Raw genomic sequence first — 16,232 nt, 5'->3', positions numbered from 1 at the left:
AGGATAATATGCTGAATATTACAGTTAAAATTACTACAATTTAGTACTTTGCTTTTGTTGGTCCCGTGTAGATTTTTTCCAAGTATAGTACACCCACTTCTCCCACCCAAAGTAGAGTTGGCTAAGTGACACTGCAGAACCTTGTGGTATATTATTACATACACCTTTGAATAACTCATGCTAAAAATCTGAGCAGATTTCAAGCTGTCATTTTTATTTAAAATTGCTACACAAACATTCACCCTCCTCCCGCCCCAGGCCATCATGGAAATTTTCCCCAAAGTTACACAATGGAGCATGATAGCGAATATTCAGTCCTGGACCCATAGACAGGTTTATGGTTCCATAAACATAGGAACAGTCAGTTCTAGAACTAGGTTCTGGAAAGATGGGAATACCTCTCCCTCTGAAATAATAACTGAGGCTTCATGACAATTTTATAGATTATGTAATTTTAGAAATTTCTGATTTACTTTTCTGTCTGATATCTATACAGTTGGTATGGTATTAAGGTGCCTTATGGTATTAAATCACGTAACTTTGGTAAAAACAACAGCTAATCACATTGGAAACTCCCCAAAATTTGTAAAAGTTTTTCTAGTAAATGGGGCATAATAAACACCAGTATGGTTTGGTAGAAAGGCACTCATTCTGGTCCATTTGTAAAAGTCACATATGACTCTAGTGCACACGAGCAATGCAGCTATTCTCAACCTATGTCAATAAAACTTTTATACCATAGCATTACATATTCAGAATCCATCATAAACCTACAATTTACATAAATATTTATACATACACTTATACTGGAACAGTCCAATGAAAAATAATTCACACATACGTGTTCACACAAAAAAGCTGAAATGATCACGGTTTTGCTGTGTCATTTTTATTTTGATTTATATTAACTTTTTATAAATTAATGTTCTCTATATAGTGTTAATGTCTAGCTACAATATCTTAAATGACATAGTATGACTACTTTTTTCCTTAGAAAATATTTTGAAAATTAATTTCGGCTAACCTGTACAATTAAAAATCAATTCAATATTGTGGTGGTATTTATTTGTATAATAGGATATTGTGTTTGTGTAAACTTAATGTATAAGCTATACATATTTATTTAAACATTAAAATGAAGGTCTTACTTCACCCTGGCTGTATCCTTACATACAAAGTTCTTCTCTGTCAAAATGCAGACATTGTGGAAGCCTCAAGTTGAATTCACAGAACTATTTCACTTTACGCAGAAATTCATTACAACCCGAGTTCAATTTGGACTTTGCAAAGCATTCCACCTCACTCTAAATGGAAGTTTATTTTATCAAACTTTCACTATATAAGGAAGTTCCACTGTACTAATTTATTTCTATTCAATTCCCCCTTCATGAACATCTCAATTTGTATGATTTTCAGGTCTACTCATTTTATAGTAGAAGTCCAGCCCCTTTTTAAAACCAAAGTCATGACATCTTTCCTATAGGAATAACCATCCCTGAATAATGTAACAACTGTGTCTATAAAAAAAGAAAATTCACTCAAATTAAACCTTTGGACAGACAATTTTCTACTAATTCACAAAAAGGATACATCTGCAGGCAAATTGTTGTGTAAATTTTGAATATTATCTACCACCATTCATCAATTAATGGTAGTAACAAAGGAATATCTCAAAGTGAATGTGTCTTATTAATGCCTTGTAACAGCCACCCCTTCAGATAGGTCAAATGAAAAATTGCCAACCAGCTGGTTAATTTATTCAGCACAGGTGTTCACTATTTATTTTTCAGCCATTTGCCTTTTTTCAATACAGCTTGTTGCAGAAACAGTATTCTTCTCCTTTGATGGATGCACTTTGTTCTGAGGCCATTCATTTCAAATTTGCACAGTATATATTATACTGCTACCCAGCTGTTTATTCTTTCAAAATAAATGTTTAATGGTTACTTCATAGGCGTTATAAAGTTAAGAAACAACAACAACAAAATCCAGACAGAACATGTAAGCTGTCAGAAGTACCATGATCAACTCTCTCAAAAAAAGTTTTAAGTTGTTTAGGCAAACTTTTTGTTTGCTACTTTTATCCAACTACCAGTTTTTTTTGGTGGCAGAAAGCGGAGCAAACATGATGTTATTAAATGACCTAGACTTATTTGGGTGCTTAAAAGAAAACTAGAACTAATTTGTAAATTCAGATTAAGACTCTCTTGTACAAATTGTAAAATATTTGAAAATATTTTTAGTTAACCCATTTTTGAGTCTGCTTTTGGTCAGAGCCATTTTTCAGCATGCAACCCCTTTGGCAATTAGTTATATCTGAGAGAGACTAAAACTTTTAATCCTACTTCAGTACTGGTTTTGAACATTTATTACGATAAAGTTATGGCAGTGATTATATACGCAGGATTAGCCACAGTAGTTTTAAAAGACAAATGGAACCTTTAAATTTTATCTGCATCATAACCTAGTGTGCAAACCTCAACTTTTGAATATCCTGATTTCTGTCACCTACAGGGTGCATAAAGCTATTTTTTACATTCAGCTAACTTGTTTCCACATTTATTTACAAAAAACGAATGAATATTCTTTTAATGCTTTGTCTAGTCAGAAGTCAGAAATTGAGGCTAAAGTTGAGGTGTGTATCCACTATGATATCTTAATAAAAAAAAATTATATTTTGTAGCTTTTGCATTGAATTCAAGATTAAATGCACGTAAGTTACCCAGTTTTGAAACTGAGGTTTGCTAATGTTCACTCTGCATTGCTGTGCTTCTGTACCACATAGCATTGCTGTTTACCACCATTATGTTTAGATTTTATTTTATATCAGCAGTTTTGCTGAAACTGTTAGTTTTTGAACTGCATGATTTGTGTATTTAACCAATATTGTATTAATATAGGATTTTGAAATAATTGTATTGGTTTTAAACTAAGGCTTATCCTGTTAAACATTTTATCACCTTTCAATGCTGAACCAGTATTAAAGAGGTACATATCGACTGGTTTCTGATACTTACATTAGGCACCCAAATTCACAAAGTAGATATACCACAGGAATGCTTAGCTGAATTTACCCTACATTAAAAGGGACCCTTCATTCATGACAATTCAATCTAAAATATCACTCCAATCTTTAATTTGTTTATTGTCTGAATTGTTAAGAACTGAAATTGGTTATCACTCTTGCAATTTTTATATCAATGTTAATTATATTACTGAAGTACTGTTTGGACACACTCATTTTACCTATGTTCTTCTATTTACAACTACCATAAAATGGGAGAGATTTTAGTTAAGAGTGTAAAGATAATTCTCTAGGGCATCTTCCTGGTCTGCATTCAGGTAAACTACAACAAATATAGTAGTTCACAGCACCTCTAAACACCCCTTATTGCTGGTTTCCAATCAGAAATGAAATATTAGCCTTTTATTCACTAAGTTGCCCAAAATGTTTATTATATCAAATCTGAAGCAAAGTCAGTAAAGGATCAGCCAGCTTCAACTAAGTACAGGAGACTTAAGTACGGGATTTTCGGAAAGCAATTTATAACGCTACATTTTTTCGTTAACCCAAAAGGATATAGATGAAAGAGGAAAAAAATCACTTTTACTGATATTACAATGTAATTAATTCGCAATATAAAAAGCTATACCAAGGAATTGTGTTTATATATCTTCCATACTACTTATAGTTACCAGGCATAGCAGACATCTTCTACATGCTGAATGGTGTTATCCTGCTTGTTAAGAGAAATAGCTTCTTCTGTTTTAAGGATCAATTTTCTCCAATCTTCACCATCCTCTCTGACATCAGTCTTTTCCTTACAAAAAAAATATAAGATAGGAAATTTTCTGAACTCTGCTTCACGAGAAGAGTGCTTTAATTTTTTAAACTTAAAATGTTACCAACTTGGATGCTATTGTAAATTGAAATAAACTTTAGTTCCATCAAATCTAACTTTCTAGTGATGTTTTTGAGGAACATTTCCTTTTTATGCCACTGTACAGCTTAAAATGTATAGTTTTCCATAGCTAGATATTCATTCAGTTTAGATAGGAGCACAGGTGTGCACTAATAAAAGTATTTAAAATGAGAGCTGGCATTTATAATTCATGGTGAAATACAAGACTTCAAAGTCCGATAATACATCTTTTGACTGATGTAGTATTTGATGACTTTCTACTGGAAGTTTATCAAGCAAGTTAAGGTAAAAACAGAGACTATTCGTGCATTTTCTTTTTCAAATTTGTAGACCTATTTATGTCAGGCAGATGTTGACATGGTACGTTAAAGTGAAAATTCACTTAGCTTGCAAGCAATATCAAATAGGCTATTTAAAAAAGAAACTAGTATTACATCTGACAAGTTAGTTCCCATAACTGTAACTCAGTCCAAGGCGGGATTGCAGAATGGGTTGGCATATCCACACTAGCTTAAATCTAGCTAGTAGAGGTAAAAATAGCCATGAAGATACAGCAGCACAGGTTTCAGTGTGGGCTGTACAGGCATGATGGGAACCTTAAGTATGTACTCATGTTGCTAGCCTACGCTGAAGCCTGTCCTATAGCAGTGAAGACGCAGTTTTTGGCCATGTTAGCTAGATTAAAGCAAGCACTGCAGCACAGGTTGGCACACCAATCACACCCTAAGAGTCTGATTCCTCAATTCTGGCTGAGAACTCCTGTATTAGAGACCACACTGTGGAATGAAGTGATTTGAGAATTAGCTAGTCAGGCTAGAAATTTACCTAGGTCAAATGATGAGATTTTAGGAAGAAACCTCTCTCTGGAAAGAAAATGAGTGCTACAGTCAATTCCCAAGAGGTTAGCTCTTGCTAACATCCTGCTTGTTTAAGTACAAGAGCCATTAGATTATTTTTGGAAGAGCACCTGAAACAAAGAACATTTGTCAAATGCCTCAGTGGCAAACAGACACAAACTACTCAGAGAATAAGGAAGATTCCTCTTGATCTTCAATCTGGGCACGTACAAGTTCTCTTTTAGCATCACAGAGAAGGAAGAAACTCATCTTTCTATACAATTACCAAAAAGTGGTTAAGAAACGTACAAAAAACATTTGTCTTACTGTTAACTGAGCCCCTATGTGACATCTTTCATCACTCCCCCTAACTGCTATTAATAGGTTATGAAAGATCTAAGATATGACAAAGCATCTTCACAAAACTAAAGAACCCCTTATTGGCCTTTCTAGTGCAAAGTACTCACTCAATCTACACCAATGATTTTCAACCTGTGGTCTGCGAACAGCTGGGGGTTTAAGTCTAAGATTTCCAAAGGGGTCCACACCTCCATTCAAAATTTTTTTTTTAGGGATCCACAACTGAAAAAAGGTTGAAATCACCGGTCTGCACAATTGTCTCCAGCATAATAGTAAAACAGGTACGATATACTGCTGATTGTTTAGCATGCTGTTATCCTCACAGTCGTGCTGGCTGTTTTGGTGATCTCATTATAAGAAACAGTGCTACCATTTCCTTTCAAGTCTTGGTAACTCATTTACTTTGTGCAGTTTGTATGTATATGTCAATTTATTTATAAAGTGGAGCTCTTGGAGAGAGCACTGTGGCTTCTGTCGCTTTATTTGGGGGGGAGGGGGAGGTCATCTGATCTGTTGATGTAGCATATTTATGTACTTTGGAGGAGAGGTAGGGTGTTTTCTTATAGGAGTACCACCCCACCCTCCTTCTAAGAGAAGCATTATTGTGGGACAGTATTTAAAAAAGAACCTACCTGCTCTAGACACTTTGTAAAGCTTGCTTTTGTCAAATAATTAAGAGTTTACTCATCTTACAAACAGCTTTGTGAAACAAAGAATTTGAACAATCACATAGTTAAAGTGAAAGGTAATGGAGAAATAGACTGTGCTGTCTGTGCAAAAAGATATGGCCAGTACAACAACAGAGAATGGGGCAACATGGTCTTGTGCATAAAATGGGAGTTGAGATCAGCCATCTCTTCCTAGCTGTGCCATGGACTTCCTGGACGACCCTGAGCAACAGACTTTTCTCCAAATGTAACTGGGTGCAATAAGAGTGACACAGAATTTGGGGTCTTTTCTTGTATTCAAGGTTTTAGATAAAAGGAAATCAAGTAGCAGCTATGGATCCACAATGCTTGAACCACAATTCTTGAGCCACACTGTTTAGAAGAAAGAGATGCTGGCAGGGCCTTCTCTCATGGGGACATGACCTTTAGAATTAACTCCAAACCCTTGGTCTAAATGAGCCCCAAACCACTGAACTTTAGCAAATGCTGAAAGGCCATCTTGATCCACATGCTTTTGTAGAAGGAAGGGTGTTCCAGTGTCTGTAATGTGTACATTGAGGACTGAGATTTGCTGCTCATGCCCTCCCCCAACTTAGTCTGATTGTAGGGCAGAGGTATCTACAGACTATGTCTGATTGAGGTGTGGGAAGAGAGCTAGCTCAGAAATAAAAGAAAGTGCTCCAACAGTCATGCTCACCGTAAATAAGGTAGGTTGCAGAGGAGATTCAGAAAGGACTGAAAGAGTGTAAAAGGAAAGGAAAATATACAATTATGCTTCTCAATTTCTTAAGCCTGATGGAGAATGCATGTAAGTAGTGATTGCATTCTTACACAAAACCCAAAGCATTTGGGACAGTTTTTTCAGTGATTTGATGCTGTAGCTCTGCACAAAGTGCAATTCTTAATTTTTTTTCAAAAATACGGAAAGCACAGAACAAATAAAAAATGATAGTCTCTCAAGTTAGTCACAAATCTGGGTAACCTGTGTAACTTTTTCAGTGCCTGTTGGATAAAATGCAGTGTCACAAGGGGGCAGTCTTGCAGAAGTTCTTGCAGCTACAAGTAGTATCTAGTCTGTAGTTGCCAAGTAGGGGGCAAGTGAAAGAAAGTGGATAGCAAACATTGTTAAAAAGCAAATGTATTAAGATACTTGAAGTCATAAGGATAAAATTTTGAACAGATTTCCATATTAAAATAAGGATATTTTTACATTTCCTGATAACCCATGCATACCAACTGCCTTATCTATTTGATGTGTAATTTTATTTGTTACTTTAAAACATCGTGTAAAATAAACTGGCATTTGATTCCAACATATTAAGAATTACTGAAACATTACAATTTCAAGTTTATTTAGAATTAAAGAAAAAAGCTACTACATATAATTTCTACTAATATCTGCTAATGTTAGAGGGTACTAGAGTCAGGGACACTTAAAGAGCAAAATGTCAAGTAAAAAGTGATTGTATTTGTACCTCATCAAACATGAAAAAAGTGAAAGGGCATTGTCTGTTTTCCAAATTAATGCATCAAAATTCCCAAATAGGACTTTAACTACAGTAATATTAAATAACAGATTTAGTCCAAAGATATTACCTCACCCACCTTGTCACCCTGATTGAAAGCAGAGCATTATGGAAAGTTTTAATATTTAGGATCTCTTATTGTTCAATGTACACTTCCTCTAGAGAGCTCCTGCAAGAACTGAATGAATGGGAAGATTTTAGGATTTGCTAGGTAGGTTAGATAAAGCTAAAACTTAGCTAAAATGGTTATGCTCTCCGATATCTATAGTACTTACTCAAAATCACAATGTACTGTAAGTAGATTGAAGTTTGAGTTAGTTTGTGCACTGTTATGACTGGGTTTGGGTGAAACCTAACTGAAACTAGTGGACATAAAAGTCACCATGAGATTCATATCTCTACAAAATAATTAAGCTCCTTTATGGGATTAGAAAGCTGAAACAATAGAAGCCACCAGCTAAAACACAGGCCACATGCAAGAATCTAATCCAGAGTGGAGTGATATCAATGAATGCAAACCCAGGGTGGCTGGATATTGTTAAAATTGAGGTATGCATGCATGTACAAATGAGACAAGCTATAGAAACAGACAGAGAAGGCAAAATGGAAGCACCTAAAACAGTCAAGAGGAAGACTTGTAGCATGGCCCTGAGAAAAATTTAAGAGAACTTTGAGAGAGAGAGAGAGAGAGAGAGAGAGTTGGCTGGAAAGAGGCTTGGAACTGCGAGGAAAGAAACTACTCCTGCAGTTTAACTCCTCCTGTGTTAAGGGAAACAGGACTTTGTACGATCTTTGTAAATAGACACGACTGGACTTAAATACCTGACTCATCATCAGTTTCTCCCCCTAATGGAAACAACCTGCTAGATCCTGAATTTTGGCTAACTGCTTGGTTCAAAAGGAGTAAGTGTTCAGGAAGAAAACCAGGAAACAGACAACTGTGTGACATATATGAAAGTGGTGATCTCACTTCCAATTTTAAGTTCTGATATTGAGCAGCCCTATTCCTTTTAGTATAAATCAATATAAATAGGCACACGTGACTAAACTGGAGCGGTTATTTCCTATGGATTAGCTGGCTTCACAACACTTCAGTAGATAATCCCAACAGGAATTTAAAAGCAATAAAGCAGTAACTGTGCATATCCATTTGCTAAAATAGTTCAAATGCCCCCTTGTTCTAAGTGAATGCCCTCTTTAAAAAGCTTTGAATGGACGGTCATGAATTACATAAGCCTTGGTTATAGAAAAATGCATTATCTGCATTAAAATTGAAGTGTTTGTCTTGGCTACGTGACAACTTTCAGAGGCAGGATCTGATAACTACACCAAAACCATGGCAATCTGTCCAGAAATAAATTATACCAACAACTGGGATTACACAGTTTATTTGTGTGTATACATTAATATACATATACACCCCTCACCCACCCTCCTTATCACACACAGGATACAGAATGAGCATAAAGAGCTATGTTCCCACAGGACCCCCAAAAGCAGATGTGGACTGTGTTCTTAGCTCTGCCACAGCTTGTCTATATGGTGGTTTTATCTGCATCAGAGGAGTATAAGATTTTTAATCCGTGGTAACGTTGCACACTAACTGGCCCGTGCAAACCCTGCTGGAGCACACTAAAAGTCTTACAGCGAGCATTAACGTAGTCCGGTTTCAAGCTACGTAAGCATATAAAATAGTTCTGATATTCTGTAAAATACTGATAACACTTTTCTTCACTGCGGTGATGTGAGGCATAATTCATTAGTATCAATAAAGTGCTTTGAGGTTCTCACTTGGAATATTCCATGTAAGTGCAAATTAGTATTTTTTTAATCCATTAATGACACTGAAATGGAACAGAACACTTCTTACAAACAGATACAATGAATTCAGACTATATCCATGATGGGTGAAGTCTATAAAAGCTCATTTAATAAAGTATACCTATTATGTGGCTGTATAGTCTCATTTATACTCCTAAAAGAGAATTCAGTATTACTGAAAACTAAGGTACTGACATTAAATATAAAACAGTACTATCTTATTTTAAGATATACCTCAGATGTCTTTTTTGATAATGTGTACTATAATCAACAGTTATAATACTGAGATTACCAGATGTTTAGTTTAGGAGCAATGGTGCAAGTGGAATCCATTTCTTACTGGTACGGGGGGCGGCAAGGGGGGACACTGTGACCTCCTCATGTGATCCTCCACAGGATTCCTCCCCGCCCCGCCCCCAGCCCGAAGCCCCCATGCTCTCGCCACACCCTGCCCATGATCCACACACCCCTTACCTTGTGGGGGCTGGAGGGAGAAGGACTCTGTCCTCCCGCTGCGCCGGAGACTTCGGAACTGCAGCGATGAAAGGAGCAGAACGTGGGGCTGCTGGGTGGCCCTACGCCAGCAGCTCCTCTGTCGTGGCTCTACTGCCCCAGCCCTTCCACACAGCTGGGTCCATCTGGGGTCTGTACAGCAGCCCCGCCAGAGGACAGGGGTGGAGGCGGGGCTGGGACGGTACAGGCACACGGAGGAGCTGCCAGCATGGGGCCACCCAGCAGCCCCACATTCTGCTCCACCTGTGTCTTTCAGGTACGCCATACCAGCTATAAATATGCTGGTATGGCATACTGGACCAGACTGCCCTACTTGCACTGCTGTTTAAGAGTTATCTATTTTAAATAAAATGTTCCAGTTTTGTCCATGTATAAAAATGAGATGCATGGTAGTTCTGTTTTTCTGGCTTTAATATTTATTAAATATGTACTACCCAAAGAGTACTAGGCACTTCCTAAGTTATTTGTTATGTATGAATGTTTTCACAAAAAATAGAATACTAGAAACCTGACAAGAGAGAGAAAAAAAGTCATTATAGTTCCTTACCTGGTTTTCCTTAATCCAGGACAATAATCCTGAAAAGCTAAAACTGGCCCAGTTTCCTCCATAGTAACTTCTCCTGCAATGAAAAAAAAAAAAACAAAAAAAAAACACCTTGGTTGAAAAAACTAAAAATATAGCTACTGGATACCTATAATACTGCTTATGGGACTCTACAGAACTTCAGGAAAATTATTTTTTATACACAGAATTACATATTCTATATTCTGAACCAAAAGAACCAATTTCTGCTGATTTGTCACTACTCACTGAATGCTTTCCAGTATATTTGCTCTTTCCCACTTGAAATGGAGGTTGTCAATTTACTAATTTCAGCACAAAAGTCAGTTAATAGTTGTGCTTTTTTCCTTTTAAGTAGCTGGTCCTCTGGCTTCCCTTTTTAAGTTTTTCCTATTGACACTTCTCTAAACAACACACTAACGAGTGAGCTTTTCCATTATATGGATAAGAGATTAAGTAAAACTTAAATATTACTTTTATGGGAAGGAAGCAAGAAAGCAAACATAATATAAACATACTGATAAAATGAAAGGATTCTACCACACCTAGAAAAAACAAAGAGATGCTACCTCACAGGATTGAACACTAATACCAATTATCTAAAGTATGTTGGGACTTTTCAAAAGTGATCAAAGCCAGAATGTGTTCTTCAATGGACTGGTAAATTTACATGATAAATTAAAGACTCATGTTTGGGAAGAAAGATAGGGTTTAAGCTTAGAATATTGCCAAAGTTGTTAAATCAAGCAAAGGGAAAACTATTACCTATACAAACCTGAAGTCTGTTTCTTTAATTGCACTTCACAAAAGAAATGAATATATTTTTTTTTGCCATGTTGGAGTATTTTAAAAATTTCTGTAACAGAAGCTTAAAAACACTGAGTAATAATTATTTAAACTTTTCAGAAAGATAAGAAAAAAAGGCAGGTTGCATTTTGCACCAGATGGGAAAAAAATCATAATTCCTCCTTGATTGAATTCAGAAATGGAAAAGTTTAAGATGAGGGTTTGAGTTCAACTCATGTTTATAGGAGGATGTTTTTCACAAGAGTTATATGTACTGACAAAGACTTCATTAGAACCAGAGGGAGATGCTCTACTCTGTTGCTTAGTTAACACATGAAAGACAGAGGTCTTCTAAACAATGTCTAATTGTTCATGACTAGAAACTGACCTACAAAATTCCTTCAGTTACTTCAGGGAAATAGTAAGGAACATAAATAGGACATTTTCCCTCAAGATAACAGAAAATCCTGCTATCAGTGAATTAAAGTTGCCCTCATTTAACAGAATCTAAAGTTTAAGATTTTATGGCCCAAGTGGACTAGGTCTTTTCTCTAAGAGACCTCACAGTGCTGTACAATTCCTCCACCACGGTTTTCATTTTAACTAGAGGAAAGAGCTGCAGTGCTGTCACCATTAGCACTCATTAGGAAAGCCAACACATCTGTAAAAGGGAGCAAATATTTTATTTGCCTCACTGGGGTATAGAGAGAATTCATAATCATAGAAAGCTTTAAAAAAGTGAAAACTTAAGTGTATTTATTATTATCTGGAATCAATAGAATATAAGCGTGAAAGATGCTTACTTGATTCAGTCCGTCAAAAAGCAGTTTGACTCAGATCTCAGCCCTTTATCAAGTTATCAATCAAGTATGCCCCCCCATACACATTTCCAATGGTGCAGAGATAAACTGGTTACTTTTGTTTTGTTCTTTCCTGAGATACCAGAGAAACAAATACCTGAAAATGATTTAATCAGCCTCTTCTGGGATTATAAAAAAAATGTAGCCACCAAGATTTATTTTGCCAAGGGAACCTGCCACCTTAGCTGTAAGTTTCCCTGAATATGGAATGCAGTCTGGCTGTCAGAACAAGCAAGGGCAGCGGTCACAAGAAATGTGCAAAACAAACCCACCTATGTAAAACTGAGTAAGACTGGCCTTCCTAAATTTGAAACTATTCTAACTTTATGCGTCCTTTATTTTAAATACATTTTCAGCAAGAACTACTAGCAGTATTAACATGCTGTGATAAAATGATGGGACATTCTGTGAAAAATTGACAGCAGTGGTCTAATCTTTCTCAGTAGGGTACACCTTTGACACATCTAAAACTAAGATAAAGCTTCCTCTTTTTATTGCCAGTACTGTGCCTTTTATTTTAATCAAAAGTCTCTATAATGGTCTCTTATGTCCCAAACAATGTTTACAGGAGCGTACGATTTCTTTAAGTATGCATGCCACTATTTCTAAATGAATCACAATAGTCTTGTCCTCTGATATGCCTTTCCCAAGATCCTATCACCTGAAGTCGGGATCTTTTCTAAAAGCATGAATATGCTCCTTTCAGAATTTATAATACATCTATGTATGACTTGCATTATGTGACAGTAGAAACCTGTCAATTCTTCACTCAAAATACTCTGAAAAGAATGTTGTCCAGATACAGGTAGGGATGTAATTTCAGCTGTGACAAAGATAGCAAAATTCTTGATAAAAACCCACGAAGAAGTAGACAGTCTGAAAGGAAGAGCATTAACTATCAGGATTTTAATAAATTTAAAAAATGGTCATATCAGATAGAGATATTCATGTATTATTTTGTAGAGCAATCAAAATTAGGAAATTCTCTGGGATTAGTTTCAGAGTAACAGCCGTGTTAGTCTGTATTCGCAAAAAGAAAAGGAGTACTTGTGGCACCTTAGAGACTAACCAATTTATTTGAGCATGAGCTTTCGTGAGCTACAGCTCACTTCATCGGATGCATGCATGTATGCATGCATGTATACATGTATACAGCATGCAAGCTGTAGCTCACGAAAGCTCATGCTCAAATAAATTGGTTAGTCTCTAAGGTGCCACAAGTACTCCTTTTCTTTCTGGGATTAGTGTTGATCGCTCAATGCCAGAGGTCCAATCCTGTGTAGTACACTACTCTTAAATTCTCAAGGACTAGAATCTTCCCCTTTTACAGCTGTCCTAGCAGTCTACAAAAAAAGATGGATTGATAATGGGGAAGTCTGTACAGTATTGGAATAAGTTGAATTATCTTCTGGATATGGACCTGAAACATTACATATATACTACCTGCTTGTTTCAATATATATTTTGTTGTTACAGATTTAATTTTCTAAATCAAAACTGAAGACCGGAATAACTTTACTTCTAGAAGCAATTTCATCTGTTGTCTGAATGCCATTTGCTCACAGCTCCTGCTATGGAATCTGGAATTCTGGGTAAAGCCTTCAAGTAGTCAAACGAAATTTCTGTCTGAGGCTAAGGGAAAAATCTGAACAAAAGTCTGGTCTTCAAACTCTTGAATTTGAAGCCATGATTACTAGTAGAAAAACCCAGAATATCTTCTTTAAATAATAGGTGATCAAGCCTGGCAAAGGAATGCTTTGGCTCTGGAAAGGGTTTGAACTCTCATCTGCTAAACCATGTATAGGATATTTTCTTGGTCTGCCAACTACCATTTTATCTAGGGTCTCTATGAACAGTTTTAACAAATCCCAGACCAAAGACACCCCCCAACCTGAAGCAAATACTCACATGCAACCGCACACCACACAACAAAAACATTAACCCAGGAACCTATCCTTGCAACAAAGCCCGTTGCCAACTGTGTCCACATATCTATTCAGGGGACACCATCATAGTACGTAATCACATCAGCCACACTATCAGAGGCTTGTTCACCTGCACATCTACCAATGTGATATATGCCATCATGTGTCAGCAATGCCCCTCTGCCATGTACATTGGCCAAACCGGACAGTCTCTACGTAAAAGAATAAATGGACACACATCAGACGTCAATAATTATAACATTAAAAAACCAGTTGGAGAACACTTCAATCTCACTGGTCACTCGATTACAGACAAAAAAACTTCAAAAAACAGACTCCAACAAGAGACTAATGAATTGGAATTAATTTACAAATTGGACACCATTAAATTAGGCTTGCATAAAGATGGGAATGGATGGGTCATTACACAAAGTAAAACTATTTCTCCATGCTTATTTCCCCCCCCACACACACACTTTCTTGTCAACTGTTGGAAATGGGCCATCCTGATTATCACTACAAAAGGTTTTTTTCTCCTGCTGATAATAGCTCACCTTAATTGATCACTCTCGTTCTAGTGTGTATGGCAACACCCATTTTTTCATGTTGTGTGTGTGCGCGCGCGCGCATCTTCCTACTGTATTTTCCACTGCGTGCATCTGATGAAGTGGGTTTTAGCCCACGAAAGCTTATGCTCAAATAAATTTGTTAGTCTCTAAGGTGCCACAAGTACTCCTCGTTCTTTTTGCTGATACAGACTAACACAGCTACCACTCTGAAACCTGCCACTGAGAATGTAAATGATTTCCTGCTGATCAGCTTTCCTGGGCCTCAATCTAAAGGTAACACCAAGCAGCATCATTCCAGGAGATGGATCAACTCAAGAAACTCAAAGCACCTATGAATGCACGCAATACAAAAGCAGCAGCAGGTAACATCTTTGGTAGAAGATATCTCTGTTAGGCTGGCTGCCTTTCTGAATGTCATGCCACAATAGCTGAGGTAAAATAAGTCAAAGCTGCTGATGTCTGAAGAGAAGCTGCTGATGCTTCATGATTTCTCCTGAGAGCCTGTATGTGACTATCCTTTATTTGACTTCTCAGGGAAAAAAAGTCTCCTTCCATTAAAATAGTTGTCTTTTGCAAGGGAAGCTACTGCCACATTGATTTTAAGGAGCTGATTATAAAATGACTTATTTCATGTATTACCTGTTGAAACTCTTGTGTTTATTAGTTCCGATTCTGCCATAGTTACATGCTCCAAAACACAGTTAAATAGAACAGACTCCTCCTTGGTTCCCAGAACCACTCATCATTAACCAGAACCACTCATCATTTCTTTTGGTAAAATTCTTGCCATTTAGTCTTAATTATCAAGGTTAAAAAGATATTTGAATTAAATCTTTTGACCCAGAGAACAAATTTCCTCACTTTTCTTGGAGGGGAATCAAAAGACCAATGCATTACTGAAGAGTCCTTTTGCCTCTCTGGTTTACTATTAAATATTTATTAGCTTCATAACATCACATAAGTGAAAGGGTAAAGAGGAAGGATGGGAGTTAAACACAAATAATGTAAGTTGTATTATAAAAAACTTACCCGTTCTGATAAATTTAGATAAAGAGGCAGGACAAACTGTAGAGATTCAGATGGCAGAAGTGTACAGGGGCCTACCACACTTCGGGTGGTCATATAAAATAGGAATTTTAAGGAGAGGGGATACTGAGTTCTTGACACTTGGAGCAAGGAGAAAAGTGAATCAAGATGAAAGCAGGAGGCGGAGACAGAAGTGCAACAACATGTGAAAAGAGGACAGCGTAAATTGCGGCATGGAGGAATCTGATGGGAAATACAATGAACATAAGAACAACCATACTGGGTCAGACCAAAGGTCCATCTAGCCCAGTATCCGGTCTTCTGACAGTGGCCAATGCCAGGTGCCCTACAGGGAATGAACAGAACAGGTAATCATCAAGTGATCCATATCTTGTCACCCATTCCCAGCTTCTAGCAAACAGAGCCTAGGGAGACCATGCCTAGCAGAATTCCAAGGCAGAGCATTAGGTGTGAGGTTGAAAGGTTTAAATTTTATGTGGAAAGATTCAGGAAATCAGTGAATGATCACGTCACACACCTTTCACCCTCACACTGGCAGGAAAGAACTTTAGGTGCAGAATGTTGGATGAGTTGAAAAAAGGAGAGGTGACAGTACAGGAGTCTAAAAAGAGGAATGTTACAGGCGAAAGAATTAGAGCATGAAGCAGGATTTTAAGCATTGGGGATAGAGGGGAAGGGGTAGATTTTAGAAATATAACAGAAGCAACAAGTTTTGGCATAAGCTCAGATGTGAAGAATCAGAGTTCTCAAGTTTTGTGCTTAAAAAGGAAGGATGGTTTTCAAAAGTACTGCAGAAAATAGGGAGAAAAATTCATTTTCTGTTACTGACGGGGTTG

The 16,232-nt window shown here is 36.9% G+C and overlaps 1 protein-coding gene across 6 annotated transcripts in view; it reads right to left on the bottom strand.

Annotated features, from left to right (window-relative positions):
* The window catches only part of CHM (CHM Rab escort protein), a 150,633-nt gene that overhangs the window by 99,342 nt on the left and 35,059 nt on the right, over positions 1-16,232 (bottom strand). For all 6 annotated transcript variants that reach the window (XM_073360879.1, XM_073360881.1, XM_073360884.1 and 3 more), the window contains 2 exons: positions 10,195-10,267; positions 3,697-3,821 (listed from right to left, as the gene is read on the bottom strand). In XM_073360879.1, coding sequence (XP_073216980.1) covers positions 3,697-3,821; positions 10,195-10,267 — 198 coding nt within the window. The remainder of the gene's footprint in view (positions 1-3,696; positions 3,822-10,194; positions 10,268-16,232) is intronic.

Source organism: Lepidochelys kempii, chromosome 9, assembly GCF_965140285.1.
Source record: "Lepidochelys kempii isolate rLepKem1 chromosome 9, rLepKem1.hap1, whole genome shotgun sequence".
NCBI lineage: Eukaryota > Metazoa > Chordata > Testudines > Cheloniidae > Lepidochelys > Lepidochelys kempii.
The sequence above is the reverse complement of the archived record's forward strand: the minus strand, read 5'-3'. Positions and strand labels throughout refer to the sequence as shown.